At 40.8% G+C, this 26500-nt stretch overlaps 1 protein-coding gene across 15 annotated transcripts in view; it reads right to left on the bottom strand.

Moving 5' to 3' along the window:
* The window catches only part of erc1b (ELKS/RAB6-interacting/CAST family member 1b), a 160975-nt gene that overhangs the window by 91913 nt on the left and 42562 nt on the right, over positions 1–26500 (bottom strand). For 5 of the 15 annotated variants that reach the window (XR_015864143.1, XR_015864144.1, XM_088406153.1 and 2 more), the window contains 9 exons: positions 25740–25832; positions 24016–24183; positions 23755–23922; positions 20667–20804; positions 19259–19399; positions 12115–12255; positions 7990–8183; positions 7660–7770; positions 3237–3248 (listed from right to left, as the gene is read on the bottom strand). Coding sequence is in view for 11 of the 15 variants with exons in the window: in XM_088406153.1 (XP_088262279.1) it covers positions 3237–3248; positions 7660–7770; positions 7990–8183; positions 12115–12255; positions 19259–19399; positions 20667–20804; positions 23755–23922; positions 24016–24183; positions 25740–25832 (1166 nt within the window). In the remaining 4 variants the exon portion in view is untranslated. The remainder of the gene's footprint in view (positions 1–3236; positions 3249–7659; positions 7771–7989; positions 8184–12114; positions 12256–19258; positions 19400–20666; positions 20805–23754; positions 23923–24015; positions 24184–25739; positions 25833–26500) is intronic. The other 10 variants (XR_015864146.1, XM_088406163.1, XM_088406164.1 and 7 more) reach the window with 5 other exon arrangements.

Raw genomic sequence — 26500 nt, 5'->3', positions numbered from 1 at the left:
TTTCATGCGCAGGTATTTAATTTCCAGCATTTAAGAACTTGGTTATTTCTTCGAGGCATAAAGGTCATATTGATTTTCCCAACTTCCCCTTTTTTTCTCTGAGATCTACTCCAAGTACAGTGGTACCTCGGTACTCGACCGCCTCTATACTCGACCAAATCGGTGCTCGACCAAAAAATTCAAGTAGATAATGCATCGAACCTCGAACAGATTTTCGCTTCTCGACTAGCCGAGCCGAGCCGACCCGAACGCGCTCCTCGGCCCTTCTCGGCCAGCGGGTAAGCGCCAGTTCAACTCAGACCGCCAGCGGAGTAAGACGTTTGTTCGAGTATTTCTTCCCGGATTTAAACTTTTTCGTGTTGCTCTAGCCCTTAATAATGGGTCCAAAGAAAGACAGTGATAAGGGGAAGGCAAAGAGGAAAACAATGAGGACCACTATTGAACCGAAGAAGGAAATTATAGCAAAATATGAACGTGGTGTACGAGTGTCCGACCTCGCGTCGCAGTTAGCTAGCGTCATCATGGAAGGAGTAACTCCCTCCCGTCCTCTCCACATCCATTCCTGTATGCCATCAACCACTCTCCAAAACGTAAGTAAATTATACAAAATGGTTTATAATGCTTTATTTATCTTTATCTTTATCTTTATCATGTACTGCTTGTGCACATTTACTTGTGCACACATACTTTCCATTATTTCTTATGGGAAAATTGGTTTCGGTGTTCGAACAAATCGGTGCTCGACCACCACCTCAGAACGGATTATGGTCGAGTACCGAGGTACCACTGTATTGTGCTTTTAAAAGGTTTGAACTGTTCCCTGGCTAACTTCGTGCTTGTTTTTGTGATTCAACTCGAACTCTAATGGGAAACTCAAAACCGAAAAAAAAAGTTGCATTAAGAATTCTTAAGTTACCTCTTTTTTTGTTTTTCTTTTTTTTTTGTGCACAACGCAGCTCCTGTTTTGATGCAAGGAACTCCTCATCCTCCGCCAAACGTCTGACATTAATGTTTCTGCGGCTCCCAAACAGAATTGTTTTGTTTCTTTGTTCATGCAGTTGCTTTGAGGTCCTTGTGTGACTCGTACTTAGCGCAGAGTTGCGGCAAGGATGAAGGATTTGTGGGCTATCAGCTGAATGTAGAACACGCTCGCTAGCTCACGTAACTTTCATAATAATTATGTGCCTTCTGAAAGAAAAACTCATTGTTTTGTTATCGCATACATCCAACAAAGTCTGAGAAAGAGCTCTTGATGGCAAAATTTCATTACAGAAGCATGGCTTGAGTTGAAAATCAAGTCAAGCAATTCACTCAAATGCACAGCTCTGAACTGAAAGTCATTCCAGCGCTTAATGCAAAATCCACATCGTAAATCTGATTAGGAAAATACCATAATGCGCAAAGCTGTTTGAAGAACTTTGAAGAATCTAAATAGCACATTTACAAAGTGCAAGTTATTTCAGGTCATTAAAGCATCATCCACATAATAATGTAAATAGAAAAAAAAAGAAATAGTAAAATGTGTAAAGCTCTTATCTGCGCAGATGGAACTTACATCAAATAGTCTAAAATCTACAATATACAGTTCTTATAACATTTCAAATTTCAGTAAAAGATTCTTCCAGTGAAAGCTTCTTCCACATCATAAAGCTGAGTTTATGAAACTATTAAAATGTAAAAAAACGGCTTTAATTAAAGAACCTAAATTGCACAACAATCATTCCATTCAGCACCATCCATATCATAAGGCTGACTGAGAAAATACTAAGATGTGAAAAGCTGCTGTTTGGTTAAAAAAAAAAAAAAGGTGAAGTATCTGAAGTCCACAAGTATGAAGAAAAAAATTATTCAAGTCAGAAATCTTCATCCACATCATAGAACTAACTGAGTAAAATTAGCAATACAGCTGTTATCAGGGCAGATGGAACCTACCTCAAAACATCTAAAATGTAAAGTATATTTTGGTTTGAATAGCTTAATTTCAGTAAAAGATTCCTTCAGACAAGAAGAACCTTCCACATCTTAAAGCTCACTAAGAAAATACCAAAAATAAACTTACCAGGGCAAAAAATGCCTACTTCAAAGAATCTAAAACATATCTTGGTTTGAATTTTTTTTAACTTTTGTGATTCCTTGGTTGAAAATATATTCTACATCATAAAGCTGACTGAGAAAATGCAAAGGTGTGCAAAGCTGTGAACTTTCAAAGAAAATAAATTGCACAGCTGAAAGTCATTTCAAGTGATAAAGCATCATCTATAATATAAAACTGAGAAAAGAAAATGTGAAACAAAGTGTGTAATGCTGTATCTGATCGAAAAATGCCCGTTTCGAAAAATCTAAAATGAAAAGTTATGACGTGAAAACCAATCCAGGTCACAAAGAATCATCCACAGTCTAGGTCAGAGATCCCCAACCGCTGGTCTGCGGCCCGTTACTGGTCCGCGGCCCGTTACTGGTCCGTGGATCAACTACAGGGCCACATGGGCCGTACCCGAAATAATAATGTTTTGGAACTGATTTCGTTTATCCTTGAAAGGTTCATTCATTTGTGCTTTGTTGGCTTGATCTTTGTTTTATGGAGCCGCCTGGACACTGTTGACGTTACATTTTGTAGTGAGGAAAGACGATGTTGCAGTGACACACACCTACAGTAGTGTCTCGCTGTGAAATCTGGCCAACGAGTATCTGTCAGTTCTACTTTCTTTGTAACAATGATGTCATTAATGATAATAACCCGAAATTAGTTTGTTTGTTGATCCAACAACCTGTGACTGTGGATAACACTCTAGCTACCAAAATGGTACTTTTTAAACAATCTAAATTATAAAACATGTTTTGATTAAATTTTCTGTTTACTCTATAATCAATATTTCATAGTTGATGACAAGTATCAATCTACAAGTTGGGGAATTTTTAAATGATTAAAAAAAAAAACAGAATCAGAGGGTGCTTCCAAACTTTTGACAGGGACCATAATTAGTTGCAGGTATGTATCTACATTCATGATCATGCACGATTAAAGTTTCAGCATAAGAAGGGTGGTACAACGGTACGAATTTCCTTCTCGAGGGAGAAAGTGATGCGACAGACAAAGTGAGAACCCGTCAAAGTCAAAAGCCTCGCCAAGCCTGCGAGACATGACGGGAATGATTAAAAAGCGGAGTTTATGACAAGAGCAAGGACAAGAGGTATGAGGACCAAAAAGGGAAAAAGAAGACATGCCGTATACTAACCTCGAGGCAAGACTTGGCAGGGCGGCGTTGCGTCGAGAGGATGAAAGAAAGCCAAAGAGGGGAAAGGTGAGACAGGAAGTGAGCACCAGCTTGATCGCACCGAGTAGTGAGAGTGAGACAGGTGCACAGACATTTGTGCAAGCAAGACAGAAGGCACGAGCAGTGAAGCAGGCAGACGGACAAACGTTGCAGTGCGGGTATGAGGACGGCTCACCTCATTTGACCTTAAAATTCTCGCAAAATTCACCTGTTTTTATCCATCACAAGAGGCGGCCATTTTGCCACTTGCTGTTGACTGAAAATGACATCACAGTCGCCCGGCTCAGTTAACGGCCAATTACGGTTCAGTCACATGACCAAACTCAGAAAAGAGGTGATATACCGTAATTCCCCAAATATAAGACGCACCTGTATATAGGAAGCACATTAAATTTTTGTCATGTTTCTGTTTGTCCTGTGGGTTCTCTGTATTGTTTGTGGTGCCTAAGCAGAGTTTCAATTGTGACACGAGGGGGCGGGGTCACCAGCCTGGCGCAGCTGTTCCCCATCACCCATCATGGTCTTTTTAAGGCTGGCCGCTACAGAAGAGCGACGCTGGGTTATTCCTTTGCCATACTCTCATCGCCTAGTGAAATCTCCTGCCCTACATCCTTCTTCCTAGTGATCTTTTGGTTGGTACTTTGCTCTAGTTGTCTTTTGCTCTCTTAATGTTTTCTGTTGTTACTTTGCTTCTAGTCGCTCTCCTGCAGCCTCCCCTGTTGCCTTCCTTGTCAGTTGGACTGTCCTAATGTTCTCGTCCCTCCCTTATTTTGTACTATGTGAGTTTTGTTTGTACTTTCCCGTTCCCGTTTTGGACACCCTTGTTTACCACGCCAGACATGCGCTTTCTGTTATAATAAACTCTTTGGACTCAACCCCTCCATTGTCTGTCGGGGTCCTTATCCTGTTCGGGCTCGGGAGTCACCCGAGACAATTTTAATAATTATTTATTAATTATTATATATTATTTATTTATTTTTTATATTAGAGTGTATAAGACGTGGCAACACTTTGGCAACAATGTAAGAATAATAGCAAAACAGAATAAATCTTATCTTTTATAAACTCTTCAATATTACGTCACTACAATGCTAGTCTGCTATTGGTCGGCGTCACGGTCAAAACGGCCACTCTAAAGATTGGAGCTCGTCTGAGTGCTTAACATAACATATTTATTGTGCATTTTACTGCTTAATTCAAACTTGAATGGGTTAGCCATAGGTCCATAGAGTGCTTGTGATGTTAACCCCCGCGATAAACGAGGGATTACTGTATACAATCTTTATGTTTTTACCTGGGGTTTTACACATTGTGTGTGTATATATATCAATCAATCAATCAATCAAATTTTATTTATATAGCCCTAAATCACCGAAGTCTCAAAGGGCTTCACAGAATGAAAAGAGGTCGTACAGAGACATCTTTTCAGTATAAGGTACACAACAGCAACCCCTGTCAAAGCTCCCAGAAGGGGAAGGAAAAACTCAAAAACCCCAATTTGGGGAAAATCAGAAACCTCCAGAAGGGACCACAGGTGGGAGGAGCCCCCTTCCAGGCCCACAGGTTGAAGTGGATGCTGCATGTACCAGACACAGAAACAATGTAAATTACAGAAAACAATATATATATATATATATATATATATATATATATATATATATATATATATATATATATATATTTAGACTAGTATGGGTACATAAAACATAACTTTCCACTTTCCATTTAGATATATGAAAGAGAGCTCATTGTGTGTTTTGACTCGCTCGGCATCGGTCGGGTGCTTCCACTTGACACAATTTGTTCATCAGTCAACTTGAAAAATTCTCCTTTGATTTTCATCCTCTGCGCTCGCACTTCTTTCCTTCCTCTATGTCATCGCCGTCTTGCTTTGTTTTCCACTCCGCTGTCCAAATCCTTTATTTTGGCCATCACGGTAGATTTTTCAGCTCCATTTCCCCCCAGTGTGAAGTCACTCAGTCTGCTCCAATTACCATCCTAGTTACTGAAATAAATAGCCCGGCACTGAATTATACAGCTGGATTTACACACGCAGGAAGGTGGACGATTTCTGGCCTTGTTGAACCCGCGTGCGGGCTTTTCATCATCTAAGTCATACAGCCGGCTAGTGGAAATGTTCCACCTGTCTTAGGTTTCATACTGTACGTCGGATTACGATTGTGAGCAAGAAATATCCCGTAATAGAGTCCAGGGAGACTCCCTGCTAGCTCTAACATGTTTCAATAAAAGAAAAACGCCTGTTTGAGTTATTCAACTAGGGAACGACATTTGTAGGGGTATCTCTCGGTGTATTTTACTCAACAACTTCTGGTTCGCCTGTCAAAAATTTGTGACCAATGATAATGCGCATACGCAAAAAAATTCAAACACAGGCATGCAATGTTTTACTAAGAAGGCATGATAACACAATTATAGCTGTAGAGTTGCTTCATGTTCTGATTAAATTGCTCTTAACTAATTAAATCCCAAAGATATTTAAAGATTTTTAAGTCAAGACATAAGTGTTAGCTAAAAGAGTGTCCATTAGAGTGTCTACATCACTTAAGTAATCAATTACTATTTAATACCAGCCATTTTTTAATATATATACAGTGATCCCTCCTACTTCGCGGTCTCAGATATCGCAATCTCAGTACTTCGTGGGTTTTTCCAGGAAAAATTAAAAATATTTCAAACTAAAAAATAATTTCAAAAATGTGCAAAAATCGAAAAAAATTGAACCAAGCAAAAAAGTACATAATACAGTACTGTATTCATCAAATAACTAAGTAATATTAGTTAATAACTATGTTAAGAATTCTTCAAGCGTTAGAGTTTGTGACATTTTTTATCTTATTTTGAAATGTATACTTTTAATTTGTTGGGTCGCGTTGCATTTCTGTTTCCTGTTTTACGTTCTCTGTGCGTCATTCGGCTCATTACGGTGACGTAGTGAATAACAACGTAAGCTCATAGTTTATTTTTATATTATATATATTTATATTATTAGAGTTTATTATCATTTATGTTGATAACGCACGCTACTGCCTATGTTTAGTAAGCGATGAGTGTTTATTCTGTTGATGTGTTTGTTTGTGTAGAGGTTGCACTTTACAGTTAGTAGTTGTTGTTAGTTGTTGCTAACCTGCTAATGTCGGCTAAAAATACAGTAAATTAAAGTTCAGCAAGTGTTTATATGTTAGTTTACTGACTTTAACATTGTTGTTGATTTATTATTCAACAGATACTACATGATACACCATACATGAGCCAAAATAAATGTGAAGTTCAACGTGATGACTTGCGTACTCTCTCATCTGAGTCTTGGTGCAGATAACCAGTCCTGAGAACACATTCTCAACAAACTAAGTAATATTAGTTATTTAATGAAAATACAATAATGTTAATATGGATAATGTAATGTTAGTTAATGTTAATGTGTATCCAACTGCTCAGTCCTGGTGAGCACCTTTCCATTTGTGACTACAACGCTCCAGACGAAATAAATCATTAAACACACACAGCTAAACCCCCACTAATTGGACGTCAGTGACTGCTGAATTATAAATAGCTTTTTTTTTTCCCGGCGGGCCAGACATGGACACTTTGAAACGAATGTCCCCAAAATCATTAACAGTCATTAGTTTTACTGCCCTCAAAAAGACATGGAAAGAGAGGAGAGGTTGCAGCGGGACCTAACGAGTAAGTGGACACGGATGATGAAAAAGACGTCTGGTTTTTGGATAAACACTTTTTTGGATTTCCGCATGACGTTTTTGAAGCCGTTTGAAACTAGGCCGCCGGTGCATAGAACACAAAGGCTCATAATAGTCAAAGCTCAGTGGGTACAGTGTTAAAAAGGTGCACACAAACAAAGTTACACACAAGTTAGAAACCATTCCTGTGATTGTTAGGGGGGGGAAAAAAAAGTAGTCGCAAGTCGAGCATCCCGAGTGTGAAAGCATACATACTAAATGAAAAAGTTGCATCAGTGACGGGCGAGAACAAAGAGTGGCAGGCCGCACAGCTGAGACTTTTGGAGCAGAGGAGGCTGTCAGGCCGCAGTACACAATTTTTGCTGACGGCCCACATGTGGCGCAATAACCCAGGAGAACAGTCACAATATTTAGATTTGGAGAAACTTGGCCGACTAGTGTGCGATACTGCAACTCTAACAGAGATCATTAGTAAATTCAGTTGCATCCCACATGGAAAAAAAGGACAGACATTCAGCTTCGTTTTGTTATTTATATGATTTCAAATGACAAATCTAATGAATGTCCATTCAGAAAGGATGGGAGTCAACTTTTTCCACATGGGAGGGAACGCTGCCATGTTTTTGGCTCGTGCAACTTTCCGATTGTTGGGGACTGCAGTCACTCACGTGCCCAGGTAGTCCCACACTAGCCCCCCCATTGGCTGCTGAGAGGCAGTTGGGGGCGGAGCCTGTTTTGGCGGCTGCTGAGAACGCCACAGATGAGAGGCGGAGGACTTTCTGGCTTGTGTGACAGTAATGTATTCACATACACGTGAATAAAATTTGGTAAAGAGTTGCAATCAAGCCAAATTAAAAGAGAAGAAAGAAAAAGAAGGAGGTGAGATTTTGGAAAATAATTAAAGTTGTTCTTAACTTTAGCAGTAATAAATGGAAAACAAAGTCGAGTCTATTCTTATTCACTGCATTTTCATTTTTCGTTGAGCACCGCATTCTCACCTCTCCAGCTCATGAATCTTTTTCTCCTTGTCGTTCTTCTCGTTCTCCATCTCTCTGAGGATCTCAAGGAGTCGCTCCACCTCAGCCTGAGCCTTGCCAGCGTCGTCTTTGTGACGGCTCACTTCCTGCTCCAGGCCGGAGATGCGTTGTGAGAGTTCGGCACTGGCCGCAGACTCCGTTGCCACGCTCTGGGCCTGTGATCGAAAATAATTGTGGAAAATCAACCGGGCAGCAACTATGGAAATGATAAGTTCAATGAGTTCAGACAGAAGGGAATGAGCCAAGAACAACATTTGTGTTGAGGACGACTTGTATACAGGTTTAACGAGGCAGAAAACACAATTACAACACTAAAATGATGCACTGTCCCAATTGACTAACGCTCAAAAAAGATTCTTCACACCATAATGGACAACAAAAGATTCTAGGAATGACAAAACCAACTTGTCCTTAAAGTCCTTGTTCAGAGAAAATGGTGCAAGAAGGTTAAAATGTTACATTAAAAAATACTGAATCGTGGAACGATTCTGAACAATGTGTAATGACATGGAAAGTTGATGTGAAATGTTTACCAAACCCATCACTATGAATGAATGCAGATTTTTTTTTTTTTTTTTTGGTGAAGAAAATAACTTCAAGGTGATGTGAATGGGCCAAAAATGTAGAATTTGTGGTCTACAATGAGACTGATATGAATCTGTTTTATTGAATGTGTACTTAAGTATGAAAAAAAAAAGGTGGGTATTGTAATGCTGAAACTTTTTCATTTTTGGAAATGGTAAAGTACCACAACAATTGATTTAATCTAGACAAAACAGCAAAAGTACAGAGGATCCTGGACCACTTGTACAGCAGGTCGCAGCAGACGTGGTAAAGTTTCGCCTCTTCCACACCGAGTTCTTATACACTTTTGGGGACGTGGTCTCTCAATGAGGAATGCAGGTGTGTGTGTGCGAGTGTGTGTGTATGTGTGTGTGTGTGTGTGCATGGTTGTTAAAGGGGAAAGAGGTCAAAGAGCCAGCAATCAACAGCTTCTTCTGATATCAGCGACTGGCCTTTTGTTCACACTCTTTTGTTTCTTTTGTCAGAGACCACTCGTCTCGATGTCTCCAGAGTCAATAATATTCCTGCTTTTACACTGACATCACATCGTGTCCATTTTTATAAGAATAGCACGGTTTCATGAACACACTATTTTACTGGTACATTGCATTCATAAAAACACGTATTTCCATTAATGGGAATTGTTAGCAATTTCAAAATTGTTCCCACGATTAATTGAATGATCTGAATCATTTACATTTCCAATGTAATATTGATAGTGCCTTTAGACTGAATAATGAATAACAACCTCAATGGGAGTGATTGGGTCATTTTTTTTCAGTAAAAAATGTTGATTTTTGAGAAGACCATTAATATTTGGAATTTGGAACATGAATATTTGGCGTGCATTTTTTGGGTATGTTGAAATTGGAATGAAGTGAATGGAATGAATTATGTGTAATGCCGCGTTCAGATGGAGCGCGAAGAGCGTATGGTTTTGTATTGTAGTCAATGGACCGCGCGACAGGCGCGATGACTCATCGAGCGACGCAATGGGACACGATGGAGCGACGCACGGCGCGTATTTACGCGTGACGCGAGAAGTTAAAAAAATTGAACTTTTGTCGCGTGTCGTGTCGCATCAGCCAATCAGCCTCGGGAACGTTCAACGTCTCAAGCAGGGGGCAGGAATAAATCATGGCGGCTGCTTTGCGGTCACCGGGAGCTATCCAACACGGCCAGCTGAGCTTTCAATACAAAACGGAGTCAAGCAAGAGCACTCACCTGGCTTGTATAAAGGCCGACTGGTATGTGCGGCGTTTGCTTCCATTTTTTAACAGCTGTTGAACTGTAGTTACTGTGCTAAGCTAACGATAGTGCAGCACTGACAGTACAGTATTTAGCACGGTATTGGCCACTTGATTGCGACATTGAAAACTTTTTTTTTTTTTGGCAGACGAGTATTGCAGTGAAAGCGAGGGACGCGTAGTGTAAAAAAAGAATAATAAAGGTGCTGTCGGAGAAAATTTTGGCTCTGCCATATACCGGAAAAGTGAACTTTCTCAGCAATGTTCTCCTTTCCGGATCCACTGTAAAGTGCACAGTAAGCTCATTCCCCTCCCTTCATGTGATACTGTTGAGTCAAAAGTGAACTTCATTTTGACCTCGCGACAAAACGACTCGCGTAGAGCGTAAACGACGCGCACCATCTGAACGCAGCATAAGGCATTGCTTCTCAAGGATATTTTGCAAAGCCCGCCCTAGTAATGGGGGGGTGAATGCTTCGTGCCCCACCCACTCTCCACGCTGACTATAAATAAGCTAATTATCTAAAAAAAGAATTGTATAAGCTCACCTAAAAGTGTATCCTTTTTTCACAGACAAAAGAAAGAAGCAATATAAACTGATATCTAAAAACTGTTTCTTCAGGTTACAGGTTAGTCTAAAACCGAAAAAAAAATGAGTGCATAAAAGTGCCTAAAATTATAAAATTAAAAAAAAAAATGCAATTATATTTCACATGGCAAAAACAAAGCCTTTCCCTAGGAATGGTTAAGGCCCCCCTTAGCATTGCCCAGCCCCCATTTGAGAGGGACCGGTGTAAGGAGATGCAAGTGAAAACATGTGAGTACAGTCGAACCTCTATATAGTGAACCTCTACAAAGTGAATCTCTCTTCATAGTGAACGAATCTTTACGGTCCCTTGCAAAACAGCTATATTTGACGTGTATGTAAAACCTCCTCATAGTGAAACTCCACATAGTGAATAATCTCTTCATAGTGATGCTATTAGTCAGTCCCTTGACAGCATCTACCTCTATATTGTGAATATCTGAACTTATCGAAAATTGTGAAGTTGTAAAATTGGGCGCACTGTCGGGATTTCCTCCCTGCCTAGCCGCTCTCGCGCGCCGCGACTTTCTCTTGTATTTTCACTTCGTCCGCCGTCCACTGCGCATGCGTTTCTCCGCTGGTCATCCCTCCGAAAATTCTAAGATGTCGGAATCTGCCGTGAAAAGTATGGATGCTAGATCTATAAGTCGGAAGCGAAAGCCTTTGTCGTTGGAGGAGAAGTGCGACATAATTCGGAAGTGTGCGAGTGGAGTGAAGCAGAATGCCATTGCAAAGGAGTACGATGCTTCGCCTGCTGCGATATGTGGCATTCTGAAGAAGAGAGAAGAGATAATGCGACTTGTGGAATAATAATAAAGATATTTGTTCAATGTAAAATGTTTTTACATTAGTTTTACCGCATTAGATTTTAGTGTTTAAACAACTTAAGTTGTTTAATGTACATTTATTTACATATTTATTTTTAAAAAAACGTATATAAAATTATTTACATATTTATTAAAAAATTATTCACATATTTCATCAATGAATTCTGAACATTTTAGGAAAACCTCTATAAAGTGAATCTCTCTTCATAGTGAACTTCTCTCCTCGGACCCTTGAAGTTCACTATGTAGAGGTTCGACTGTAGTAAAAAATAGGAATGATGTGAAAGACTTCACCTCTCACAAAACAAATCTCTAAATTCATGTTACAAGGTCTTTAACTCCTGCGCTTTTTATTCATCCCTGGACTGAGTTGGAAAATTAAATTTACAAGCAATGTTGGCCTACAGTCCACAGTAGTAGCATTGTCTCGCCGCACCTCTGCTTTGCCAAAAAGAGGACACATGAAAAAAACAAAGAAAAATAACCACAAGTTAGAAGCAGAAGTTATAACAGCTGTGAGTGTTTCCCAGAAGCAAATGTTGCTCTTGGGACACATTTGTGTATGCATATGCACGTGTGTGTGTATGTGTGCTCGCAAATTATAAACCCTATTAGTTTTGGAAGTGCGCAAGCCCTTTTACGGGTCTTTATGTTGAGAGTAAATGTTTGGGAGTCTGACAGTATAATGGGCAGATGTGTGTGCAAGAGAAGACAAATAATAAAGGAGAGAAAAAACACAAAACACACAAGCTCACACGCGCAGTGTCAATCAAAACGCACACACACACAAGTTCGGAGTCTGCCTTATGTCCTTGCTAACACAATGTGACAAAGTCAGATCGGAGAAACACACACACTTGACCTTCTTGAGTTGATTCTCCAGTTTGATGCACTCCTCCTTCTTTTGTTCCAAAGTGATCTCCATGCTCTTCAGACGGTTGTCCTTCTTCAGAGCCGAAGAGGCAAGAGAAGAGGCCTTCTCTTTCAGGTCCAGAACCGATGCCTATGAGGGTTAAAAAGGCAGTGCAAAAAAGGAAGGAGTGATCCATCATTTGTTAACGGAAGGAAAATGAACACAAAAATCATAATTCAGTAATAATAAAGTACCAGTCAAGAGTTTGGAAATGGCTTCAAATTCTAGTAGTCTCAAATGTATTAAAAGAAGAGAGCTTTGAATTGAAAGTCATTTCGGATCATAAAGCGTGACCCACATCATAAAGCTGACTGGGAAAATACCAAGATATGGTTTGAAAAACATTTTTAGTTTTAGAAAAAGATTCCTTTTGACAAAGCATCTTTCACATCATAAAACTGACTAAGAAAATACCAATACGTAAAAAGCTTTTATCCAAGCTCGGCTCTGATTATTATGAGGAATCTAAATTGGACAGCTAGGAGTTAAAAGTCATATTAAGCTATAAAGTATCATCCACAATTATAAAGCTGGTTAAGAAAACACCATGATGTGCAAATACGTTATCTGGGGAAAAGAAGCCAACTTTGAGGAATATAAATTACAGACCAATGAACTGAAGTTCATTAGACATCAGAAAGTGTTACCAGCTGAATAAACCTGATTGGGAAAATACCAAGATGTGCAAAGATGTTAATTGGAGCAACCAAAATTGCATACTGAAAGTCAATACACATCATAAAGTGTTGTCCGTGTCATGACCCTGATTGATAATATGCAAAGATGTGCATGCATGTTATCTGGGAAAAAGTTGTCTACTGAAAATTTTAATTATGAACTGAGTAAGTAATTCCATGTCATCAAGTGTCATCCACATCATAAAGCGCACTTAGAAAATAGCAAGATGTACAAATATGTTACGTGGAGAAAAAGGTTCATACTCTAAGGAAACGAAATTGCAGAGGTGAGCTAAAAGTCAGTCCAGCTTATGGAGCATCATCCACATCATAAAGCTGGCTGAAAAAATATCAAGATAATTAATATATTTATTGTTATATTGATAATAACATTTCTTTCCAAAATTGTGGACTGAATATTGTCCTTTCAACCTCTTTGTTTTTTTCAAAACCTCATTTGTCCATAAGAACCAGCTCCTTGCATCTTAGTCAAATCTGTGTCGAAAATAAAAACCCCAATCAAAATAAACTGGTATTTTTATCCTTTGAGGTATTCCTCTCAAGTCAAGGGTGTGACTCATCATCACCCTGCATGAAAACTTTTTCCCATGACCCGACTCTCTCTCTTTTTCTCTTTTTTCCCTCCCCACCTAATTCTTCCTAGTTCATCTTTCCATGCGTGAAGTCCATCTTCCTTTTTTCCTTTTCAGTCTTTGCAGGGGTGATAGAGACGCGTCCAGCACACAGGAGGTGGAAACGTATAATTTTACACTTGAGCGAGTCCACTAAAAACCAGACTGCAGAAGATCGTGTTTGGTCAGAGAATACTTGCTGCTTTACTCTTATTATCCAGTATTTCGGTATGTGTGTGTATACACTACTGTTGTCAGGCGAACCACACATGGGCCTTTAGGAATGCTTATTTCCTCCCGTGTATATCTGGAAATTATACAACTAGACATTAACAGGTTTTATGAGCCCACAACATACTAAAAGTAACCACATATTGTAGAAGAAGTCAGAGAAGGTGAAATTAACCACCCTCACTTTTTTTAAACAATAATAACATGCATTTTAGTGCAGAGCTTGGGTGGAGCTTCTCTTTTAAAAGGTTTTGACGATAACTATTCGGCTTTTGACAGGTACTTTCAAGGGCGGTGAAGTGTCATAAAGTAAGCTTTGTTTGCCTGAAAATTTTTACCAGTTTAAAGATAATCACTGAAAATTACAGTACCAGTCCAAAGTCTGGAAACACCCTCTAATTCGCTGTTATTATTTTTAAAAATCATAAACTGTATAAACTGATCAATAAGCTATTGACAGCAGGAAGAAATTTTGAGGAAACTGTTTGTGAGGTGGAATGACTTTCTGTGGATAGCTCTACAATTTAGATTCCTCAAAGTAGGAAACTTTTGCCCAAGATATCATCTTGGCACAATTCAGATTCCTCAAAGTAGGCACTTTATTTCCAGATAAAAGCTTTTTCACATCGAGGTATTTTGTCAGCTTTATGATGCTATTGAGGCTTCATAATTTTAAATCACTTTCAGTTCATAGCTGTGCAATTTACATGTTTTAAAGTTGGAATCTTTCTCCCAGATACCTGCTTTGCACATCTTGGTGTTTCTTAGTCAGCTGTAGATGAGACCTTATAAACTGAAATTCAAAGTCGTGCAAAATAAATTCCTTGAAGTAGGCCATTTTCCCTACATACCAGGTTTTTGCATCTTGGTATTTTCTCAGTCAATTTTATGATATGGATGATGCTTTATGTACTTTATCAAATATTAATAGGATGGATTTGTCAATCTCCTGTCTTTGAGGTCATTTGAATTTGAAAGTTAAAACGTAAAGGTATGTTCCATCCATCCATCCATTTTCTTCCACTTATCCGGGGTCGGATCACGGGGGCAGCAACCTCAGCAGGGAAACTCATTACGGCCACTTGTATCTGGGATCTCGTTCTTTTGGTCACGACCCACAGTTCGTGACCATAGGTGAGGGCAGAAACATAGATTGACCGGTAAATATAGAGCTTTGCCCTTCGGCTCAGATTTCTCTTCACCACAACAGACCGGTACTGAGTCCGCATTACTGCAGACGCTGTACAGATTCGCCTGTCGATCTCAAGATACTTGAAGTCCACCACTTGGGGCAGGACCTCCTCCCCGACCCAGAGAGGGCACTCCACCCATTTCCGACTGAGGACCATGGTCTCAGCTTTGGAGGTGCTGATCTTCATCTCAGCCGCTTCACACTCGGCTGCGAGCCGCTCCAGCGAGAGTTGGAGGTCACGGTCTGAAGAAGCTAACAGCGCCACATCGTCTGCTTATAGCAGAGATGCAATGCTGCGGCTCCCAAACCAGACTCCCTCAACGCTTCGGCTGCACCTAGAAACTCTGTCCATAAAAGTAATGAACAGAAGGTGATAAAGGGCAGCCTTGGCGGAGTCCAACCCCCACTGAAAACGGATTCGACTTACTGCCGGCAATGCGGAACAAGCTCTGACATCGTTGGTACGCCTTCTCCAAATCCACAAAACACATGTAGACTGGATGGGCGAACTCCCATGCACCCTCGAGGATCCTCCCGAGGGTGTAGAGCTGGTCCACTCTTCCACGGCCGGGACGAAAACCACATTGCTCCACCCGAACCCGAGGTTCGACTTCCAGACGGACCCTCCTCTCCAGCACCCCTGAATATTTACCGGGGAGGCTGAAGAGTGTGATCCCTCTGTAGTTGGAACACACCCTCCAATCCCCCTTCTTAAAAAGGGGGACCACCACCCCAGTTTGCCAATCCAGGGGTGCTGTCCCTAATGTCCATGCAGTGTAGCAGAGGCGTGTCTGCCAGGACAGCCCTACAACATCTTTAGTTTTTAGAAACTCCGGGCAAATCTCATCCACCCCTGGGGCCTTGACACCAAGGAGTTTTTCACAACCTCTGTGACTTCAGCCCCAGAGATGGAAGAGCCCACCTCAGAGCCTCCAGACTCTGCTTCCTCAGGGGAAGACGTGTTGGTGAAATTGAGGAGGTCTTTGAAGTATTCTGCCAACTGGTTCACAACATCCCGAGTCGAGGAACAGTAGCGTCCCATCCCAACTATACAGAGTGTTGATAGTGCACTGCTTTCCCCTCAGAAGACGCCGGATGATGGACCAGAATTTCCTTGAAGCCGTCTGGAAGTCATTTTCCATAGCCTTACCGAAGTACTCCAAAACCTGGGTGTTTGCCTCAGCCACCGCTGAAGCCGCACACCGCTTGGCTAGTCGGTACCTGTCAGCTGCCTCAGGTCATAAAAATGCCTGATAGGACTCCTTCTTCAGCTTGACAGCATTCCTTACCACTGGTATCCACCAGCAGGTTCGGGGATTGCCGCTACGACAGGCACTGACCACCTACTTTACGCCCGCAACTCCGATCAGGTGCGTTGACAATGGAGGCGCGGAACATGGTCCACTCGGACTCAATCCCCCCCAGCTTCCCCCAGGATGTGGTAAAAATTCTACCAGGGGTGGGTGTATAATCTCCTTCTGCCAGACAGTCCCAGCAGACCCTCACGATACGTTTGGGCCTGCCAGGTCTGACCGGCATCCTCCCCAACCATTGGATCCAACACACCACCAGGTGGTGATAAGTTGACAGCTCAGCCCCTCCCTTCACCCGAGTGTCCAGAACATTCAGCCACAAGTCCGGTGATACGATCACAAAGTCGATCATCGAACTGCGGCCTAGGGATAGCACTGGTGCCAAGTGCTATATAAACACCCCTATGTTTGTAAAATGGTGTACGTTATTGACAATCCGTGATGAGCACAGAAGTCCAATAACAAAACACCACTCAGGTTCATATCGGGGGGGGGGCATTCCTCCCCATCACACCCCTCCAGGTCTCACTGTCATTGCCCACATGAGCATTGAAGTCCCCCCAGCAGAACGAGGGAGTCCCCAGATGGAGCGCTCTCCAGGACACCCTCCAAGGACTCCAAAAACGGGGGGTACTCTGAACAGTTGTTTGGTGCATAAGCACAAACGACCTCAAGACCCGTCCCTCCACCTGAAGGCGGAGGGAGGCTACCTCTCCGCTGATCCACTTGCATAAACTGGGGGGCAATAAGTATGCCCACCCCTGCTCTGCGCCTCTCACCGCGGGCAACTACAGAGTGGAAAAGAGTCCAACCGTTCTTGAGATGACTGGTACCAGAGCCCAAGCTGTGTGTGGAGGCGAGTCCGACTATATCTAGTCGGAACTTCTCATCCTCACACACCAGCCCAGGCTCCTCTCTTGCCGGAGAGGTGATAGTCCATGTCCCGAGAGCTAGCTTCTATAGCCGGGGATCGGAGCGTCAAGGCTCCCACCTCTGGCTGCCACCTAGCTCACACTGCACCTGAGCCCTGTGGCCTCTCCCACAGGTGGTGAGCCCATGGGAAGGGGGACCCATGTAGCCTCTTTGGGCTGAGCCCGGCTTAGCCCCATGGATGCAGACCCGGCCACCAGGCGCTCGCCAGCGAGCCCCACCTCCAGGCCTGGCTCCAGAGGGGTGCTCCAGTAACCTGTGTCCGGGCGAGGGAAACGTGAATCCATTTAATCTACTCATCATTAAGGGTCAATGGACCGTGCTTAGTCTGGTCTCTCACCTAGGTCCTGTTTACCATGGATGACCCTGCCAGTGGCATAAAACCCCAGACAACCTAGCTCCTAGGATCATTGGGTATGTTTTATTGTGAAAATCAATTTAAGCTAGCACGATAGCATGCTACCTTAATCTATCATATAAGAGACAAATGGGACACATTTTGTTGTATTTTGTTTTACAAAAAATGTTTCAAGTGTTTGTATGTTTTTTTTTTTTTTTATTTTTGGGGGGGAATGTTTTAAAATTTTGTCGCATCTACTGTGAATAAAAGTGGAAGAATCCTCAAGAGATGTTGAAGAGGTTATCTATTGGTCTAGCTCAGGGGTCCCATGTGGCTCTTTTCATTTTTATGTTGCAGTTCTCCGTGGTTTGGGAAAATAAATAATGCTACGTGGACGGCGTGACAAGCGACGCATTTGAATTGAAGTCAATAACGTTTGCGTGTTTGAGTGATAGGGCGATATCTATAGGACACATTTGGTGCGATGGGAAACGAAATGTGACTCTAGACAGCCAATCAGTTTCGGGAAGGTAAAAACAGGAAATTGAACTATTGCGTGGCCTTCCAGATTAAAAAAAAAACACACACACACACACATTTTCAGAGTAGGTTATAACTGAAAATTATAATCTAAATCGCTAGAATTGTATTTATTTTGTAACACAAAATAAACTTCATCTCAATGTTCCTGCATGTGAACAAGGATGGACTCAAACGGTGAGTCGGTCTGCTAGTTCTTTTCTTGAAACCAAGAAGGTAACAACTGTGGTAAACACGAGCACCACTAAACGCGAAATGACGAACAGAGAACGTAAACAGAAAATACAGTACAGCCTTTAGATTAAAAGCAGATAATTCAAAAGGAGGTAACGCATGTAAGTAAACAATACAAACTGGAGCGCTGGAAGAATTCTTAATTCTTAAATCTCATCTTAATGCCGCTGTTTGTGAATGCGGATGGATTCAGTCATTGGTTCAGTCTGCTTGCTTCTCTTAATGAAAATAATATGGTAGAACCTTGGTTAACAGCTGCTGTAAGCAACTCCTCTGGCTGCTAAGACTCAACTGATTCCCTCCATCTTCCGACTTTCTCCTTCTACCCTGCCACTCAATCCACTACCATAATTATCGTAAGAATACATTCCTTTTACCAGTGTTGTCTTATCCATGGAAACCAGGTCAAAATGGCTCTTTGAATGTTAAGGGTGTCGACCCCTGGTCTAGCTTCTGTGGGGACATAGCAAGGGAAGGGTAGGAATTATTGCTTTTAGTTTTGCTGTGCCACACTAAGATTTAAAGTGGTCCTATTCATTCCCATCCATCCATCCCCATTTCCGTATGGGGACGAACCCTATTAAAGTTGTACAGTAGATCGATTTCACCGGTGACAAACATTCAAGCCTTGGCAGGTGTTCTCTCATGAAATGTTTCCTTTACGTAAATGTGTGTGGTGGATGCAAAAATTAGCTGCGAGTGCTAACGTCATGAACAGACTCCGTTTCTTTTTGCCACAGATGTGCGCTTTGCATAAAGGTCACGAGAAGATGTGTTTTTCACCGGCTGTGAGTCTTATATTATGTTGTCAAGAGGACGTGACTGGTTTATCATTGCGGTCCTTCAGCACAAGGTCCTTGGCAGGATAGGGGATCTGTTCTACGGAGATAGATCAGGTTCTCCGTGACAGAGAAGAAGAGGGTACAGAATATGTGTGTGTGTGTGTGTGTGTGTGTGTCTGGCTCGCAGCACAGATATTGATGTATGTTTGTGTGTGTCGCTACCTCGCGGTCCGCAAGGTCAGCCTGCATCTGGGAAACTTTCTCCCGCAGCTCCTTCAGCTCCTTCTTGGTGGAATCCAGCTCATCTCCCTTTTCTCGTTCCTCTTTCTCCCGCTGCTCTTTCAATCGTTCAATGATGCGTTCCTGAACAGAACGTGGGGGAGGGTGAAGGGAAGAATGACAGATGGAAAAAAAGAGAAAAAAAAAGTCATGCACCTTGAATCCAGATTAAATTTCCACACTCATAACAGTTGCATTAAACTTAATATGCATGGCAGCTCCGGCAGGATAAACAGCCAAGCGTGATTTTAGACACATAATATGTTCTGGCATCACATTTTATATCAACTAAATGACAAAAGACGCTGGCTGGGGTCAGTCCGAGCAAGTGAACTGGAGTTCAAATTGAAGACACAACAAGAACGAAGTGTTTGTGCGACATAAGGGGAGGATAGGATGTAAAAGAAAGCAATAAAAAAGAGGAGGGGGAAAAAGCTTGGGAAAGTAAGAGATGACGGTCACCTATGCCTGCCAATATACACACTGGCCTGAATATTAGTGACTAAACAATTAAAAGGCTTACTTCCCGTATATGTGTGTCCAAAACACACAAAAAAAAACATGCTGCGTTTTGGTTCTCATTATTGAGCTTCTGTGCATGCAGCAATCTTTTTCTGGAGAAATGCTTTTTTCTTTTATATTTTCCTCACACTTTTTTGACACGTTTCTCCTGCAACATCTTTACATCGATTCTCACCATTTCAACTTCAACATACTACAGCAATTCATGCAAGGTGTGCTTGTATTTTTCTCATGCCAAAAACTTACGGCTCCCCCGAAAATTTTCCATCCACACTACTGCTGGTGTGCTTGTATTTGCCTCATTCCAAAAACTCAAGATTTCCCAAAAATGAAAAAAAAAAAGAAAAATCTGAAAATTTCCCATCTGCATTTTTTACAGGCGATGGTTCAGCCTGCTCACTTCTTTTATTCAAAATAATTCCGTAAGATTCTGACTTAACATGGGCTGCCGGTAGCTGCAACAGCCAACTGATGTCCACCCTCTAGTTCACCCTGTTACGGTAATTATCGTAAGTAAGAATTTGGCTAATGTAAAAATGCACATCTGTGCGTCAAAACTCAATCTTCCTCAAACGATGGTGAAAAAAAAAAGTTACTATTTATAGGATGCACCCATAGTTTTGGCCCTCATTTTTAGGAAAAATTGTCTCTTCTATTTGGGGGAATTACAGTATTCCAACTTCACCATGTTCAGTTCATTCAAGCAATTATTAAGACATAAAATGAACTAAATTTTCTAAAGCACATAATGAAAAAACAAATGTGTATTTTCTAGTTTGGATAGCCAAGGCGGTTCAACTTCCAGAAATGAAGGAAAGAGCTTGTGTACCTTTTCGGACAGAGCCTCCTCCAGCGTTCCCAGAGCCGTGTCAGTGTTGGAGGTGTCAGTCTGTAAGGACTTGACCCGGCCTTTGAGGCCATTCAACTGCTTGTCTTTGTCCTTCAGCTGATCCTGGAGGTTCTCGATCTTCATGGGGAAAAATACATATATTATTCAGATTTGTTAAGTTAAGGGAATGTATTCAAAAAGAATGATTAAGAGGCACTGCGGGCAGAAGAATTGGGAAAATGGAAATCGCTATGGAAATGGCTATCGCATCTACTGGATGTGAAAATCGAAGAACATTTTTTTTGCTCATGGTTTTTGTCCCTATAGTATTTGACGACTGAAACGCTTCCACACATGAATGATCAATCTGGCTGTTCTCAATGCTTTTTCAATGATGTGTCGTGAAATATTTCTTTTTCAGTCAAGTACGCTCTACCCAGCTGGAAGCATTTTGGGATTTAAAACTGAATAATATCAAATTAGGTAAACACACACACATATTCCATCTTGATGCAGCTAACCTTCATTTCTCTCTTTTCCCGGGCCAACCTCCACCACTCCACTTTCTCCTCCACCTGTTGACTACTGTAACTACAAATCTCAATGTCATCTACAAACATTATAGTCCATGGAGATTCCTCTCTAACCCCATCTGTCATTCTGTCCATCACCACGGCAAACAAGAAGGGGCTCAGACCTGATCCTTGATGCAGTCCCATCTCCACTTTGATGTATTCTGTCACACCTACAGCACATCTCACCCTTGTCTTACTGTCCTCATACATGTCCTGCACTGTTCTACCATACTTCTTTGCTACTTTTCTATCAACATCCCAACAGTAAATACTGCATCTCTAGTGATTTATTTTAGAATGAAACACTTACTTCTGCCCTTAGTCTAGATTCAATTACTGTTTTTGATAACTTCATTGTATGGCTCATCAACTTTATTCATTTTTATTCCAAGTATTCCAACATCAAAATGATCCAAAAAGTCACACCAGGTATGCTTGTATTTTTCTCATTACAAAAAGTTGTGGTTTTCCCAAAATTAAAGCATTTTCGTCCTAAAATCTTTCATTCGCATTTTTCCTCCTGACTTCCCCTTTAAACTTTTAAATAATGCAGTATTCTCGTTTCTTCAGGATCTTTTTGAGGCATGAAAATTGATGTCATGAAGTGAAAGAAAAAAAAAAACTCCATCCCACATTCATGGTGTATTGTGTGTGTGCAGTAAAACATATTCGGCGCCTCATTAATCAACTGTTCACTTGACAGCTTGACTGACAGCGAACTCTCCTTGCTCACAGACGCGCACATACACATTTGCTTGACACTGAAAATCTTTTGATCCGTTGTGCACTTCATGAAACTGACAAGTGCTGGATAGGTAACACGATGTTTTTACTTGGCTGCAATAAGAAGAAGATATTTTAGCGTAGACAAATTGCTCAAACAACCCGCGAAAGACGCGGGTCACCACCCTCCAACTCAGACAGTCAACTGTATTCTATTTGAAGGCGACAGAGGTCATCTTTTATTGAACGGAGGCGGCTCATTAGTATTCATCTACATTTCAAACACACCCTCGCTCACTCACACCTCCCCTCTGCCTTGCTTCAGAGTTGTCTTCTTGATTGCTAATTATGCTCTTCATTCACTCATTTCATTTCCCGGAGCCCTGAAAATAAAACACCTCTCGAAGAACAAACTAAAGAATATAATGATAAGCGATGCAAGAGCATTTTATTTCTACCAATTTGATATATGTTTGTTTTTTTTGCATCCATGTAGCTGTGACAGCTATCTTTTTTTTTTGTAAAACAGCTGTGTTAATCTTGTGACCTGGGAGTGCTGTGGCTTTTCCACTGGCCTGTATCACAGTGCCATCTACTGCTCAAGGTCTTAAACTACAGTGAAATTCCATATGACACGAAACATAAAGTCTTACAAAACAATAAAAAATCAGGATGAAGAAAATAATTCACACTGTTGATAAATACACACGCTACAGCAACTATTTCACCACATACAAAATGGTTATTTGAACATTGATCATTTAAAAATCTTTGTTATAATGAAGCTGCTGTTTGGCAATAGTAGCAGCTTTGTCTCACATTTTGCTGACAGATACTGTACAAGCAAAAGACTCATATGTACCGCCTATTAGTAGTCAAATTTTCACTGAAAATTATATACATTATATATATATATATATATATATATATATATATATATATATATATATATATATATAGTGGGCCCCCGTGTTACGAACTTAATCCGTTCAGCGGCTCGGCTCGTAACTCGAATTGTCCGTATGACGGGCAATCCAAACCTATGTTAATTAGTGAATGCGTGCAACGCGTGCAAAAACCTTAGATAAAAACATGACGACTTTTTATTATCTCCTGCTTGGTTTCTATTGTCATCATCCTCTTACTTCTTCCTTTACCGCCACTTGCAATTTTTGAAGCCATGTCTAACAGACAAAGTTTGCAAAGTCTTCACAACACACCGGCCAGCTCGTGCCATCAGGCTAGATGAGGGCGTTCGGCCAATAGCATATCGGCATTTCTGTGATTGATGTGACGCCGGCCAATAGCATATCCGCATCTCCGTGACTGAGACCGTGACTGTGACCTTAATCGACCAATAGCATATCGACATCCCCGTGACTGAGACCGTGACTGAGACAGTGACTGAGACCGTGACCTTAATCGACCAATAGCATATTGGCATTTCCGTGACATGCGAGAAAAGTTGTTTTTGTTGATGAAGCAAAGCGAAAAAAATAGTGCAAACATACTGACCGGCATGTTGGATGGTTCGTAAGAAGAAAGGTTTGTGCCTAAGATGGGGACAAAAAAACGCCATATATATATATATATATATATATATATATATATATATATATATATATATATATATATATATATATATATATATATATATATATATATATATATGTAGTTGCACTCATCTTTGTTTTGATTTGAATACCGCCATTCCTTCATACCAATACTACAGATCATTGTTAAATCGGAGTGCAAAACAGCATGAACCTTTACCATGAACCACCCATTACCTTCTTCTGAAGCACGACAACTTTGCGCTCCTTGACGTCCAGCATGTCCTTGAGGTCGCTGATTTCTCCGTTTTGTGTGCTCTTCTCATCTGAGATCTCTGATATCTGCTGACTCTTTTTTGACAGAAGGGACTCTTTCTCTTCCAGGCGAATGCGCAGGGCGTCCACCTACGTGTATCACATTGTGGAGGTCAACAAAAATCACACTTAATTGATGTTATGTTTTTTTGTTTTTGGTTTTAAATTGAGGAAAAATTTTGCCTCGGTCTGTAATATTGCTGCTCTCTGTTCCTTGGCGATGAGTGATTCCTTGAGGACGTCCACATGTTGCTTGCTGTCAGAAAATTGGTTGTTCAGAGTGTCCAGTTTGGTTCGGAGAGCCAAAAGTTCACTGTCCTTACGATTCAGCTCCTGCTTGACCTGATCCATCTGTGCAAAACAAACATATATATATATATACATATATACATATATATATATATATATATATATATATATATATATATATATATATATATATATATATATATATATATATATACACATGTATGTACATACATGTACGTACATGTATGTTCTTCCACATTCTTGCGGTATTTTAGCCAAGGGACGGCTACACTCCTGGTAGTGTGATAACTAAGTGGTTATGCCATGTTGGACTTTAAGATGTTGTCACCATCTGGGTGAAATTTCAGCTCCTTGGTGTTTTTTTTTTTTAATGCTTTCCTTTTGATGTGAAATGACATTGATGTAAAAGATCAAAGGAAGGGACAAAATACTGCACAGTCTTTTGTCCATTCCTTTGATCTTTTACATCAATGTCCTTTCACATAAAAGGAAAAGCATTGAAAGAAGATGACGAGAAGCTGAAAATTCACCCCAGCGGTGACGTTCAACATGGCATGAGTACTTCGTTATCATTATCATACTATCAGAAATGAGCAATCACTTGGCTAAAATACTGCGAGAATGATGTGGAAGAAAATGACGCGAAAATGATCAAAATACTGTACAAGGGTACTTAAAACCATACACACTCTAAGTCATAGCTATTATCTCATTCACTGCCATTTACGGCTACAAACATCAAAATCCATTTTAAAGGGCCCCAGACCAAGGTTTTTATGGTTTACAAAAACTAACAAAATACAGTAACTGAAACTATAATTGAAAAAACTTTTTTCACGATGGAACAGTATGGGGTCTGTCGCCATATTCCTAGGAAAGATGATAGCAGTGATTGCATGGACTGATAGTATAGGGACTTCCACCTACGTTTCCCATGATCAGAAACTGATTGTTGCCTTGCTGCCATAATGCTAACCTTTCAGGGCAGCAAGTGATTTTGTAACTAGGGCTAACCCTAATGAATAAAAAGAGCCAAAAAGAGGAAGGCTCCTGTCCATTCTCCTCGCTTGTCTTCCTTCTTGTTCGTTGTTTATTAAAGGTTTTAGGTTGCCTAAACCTGACACTTTTATTGAAAACACTGCCGTAACACCTCAGCTGACATGAGCTGCTGTTAGCTGCAACAGGCACCTGCTGCTAACAGGCAACTGACGTCCGCCCTGTAACTCGTCCTGTTATGATCATTACTGCAAGTAAAAATACGGCCGATATAAAAATGCAAATCTGTGCGTCAAATGTCAGGTTAACTAAAATCCAATTTTTAAGTTTGGCCTTCATTGTTGGGAAAAAAAAAGTGTATCTTAAATTTGGCGAATTACGGTAAGTTCAAACGTATTTCTGGGGTGAATTTTAAGATATGATTGAATTTATTTGCAAACTCATTTGAAAGTGTTTGCAAATCAAACTGAAAAAAATGTTTACCTACCTTAAAGCTAACTAGGCAAGGGAGCGAGGTCATGCATGGAAATTTGATCAGGTTAGACTTTCAAATGTCAGTCACACTAGTGGCAATCTACTCAAGGAGCAGCAAAAGCAGTGCAAGAGCCAAAGCAAAAATGAGCTGGCGAGCCGTTTCTTACTGCTGACGCTTCACGCTCCAGCTCATTGGCCCGTTCCCTTAGCTCCTCCTTCTCTGATTGGCTGTGACCTAACTCTTCCTTCAGCTGATAAACCTGGCAAAGGGGAGCACAGTATTTTCACGACCGTAAGACGCACTTAAACCCTGTGCAGTATTTTCACCATGTTTGGGTCATTTTCTTCCACATTATTCTTGCAGTAATTTAGCCAAGGGATGGCACGCTCGTGGTAGTGGTCATGCCATGTTGAACCTGGGTGAAATTTCAGCTCCTAAGAGTATTCTTTCAAGGTTTTCTCATTGATGTGTAATGCCTTTAACAAAATATATTGCACGAGTAAAAAGTCTTAAATTTTCTCCAAAATTCTAATTATTGCAATGCGCCTAATGCGTGCACCCAATATCTAAATTTGTAAAAGTTGTGTGAGCGCTCCACTTGACTGACTTAGAGTCTGGCAACACATTGCTTATACAACGATACTTCTACTTATTAAATTAATTAGTTCCATAAGTAATTTTGTGATGTGAATCATTCAAAGGGAGAGCCGTTTTCTAACATATAAATAGCCTAATCCATTCCAAGCCACTAAAAATGATCCTAAACCCTTTAAAGTAATCATATTAATTGTCACAGCTGACAATATAAATTCAGTTCACTTGTTTGCCTTGAGATGGTGCTGGTGCGTTGGTGATGAGTGCAGAGAGAGACAGCTTTTTCGGACGTTTAATTTGTATGTTTTTATTTTACATTTCCAGTGATCCAGG

The sequence above is a fragment of the Hippichthys cyanospilos genome, chromosome 22, assembly GCF_059441005.1.
Source record: "Hippichthys cyanospilos isolate Australia breed blue-spotted pipefish chromosome 22, RoL_Hcya_1.0, whole genome shotgun sequence".
In the NCBI taxonomy this organism is placed as follows: domain Eukaryota; kingdom Metazoa; phylum Chordata; class Actinopteri; order Syngnathiformes; family Syngnathidae; genus Hippichthys; species Hippichthys cyanospilos.
This window is presented reverse-complemented; position numbering and strand designations above follow the sequence as displayed.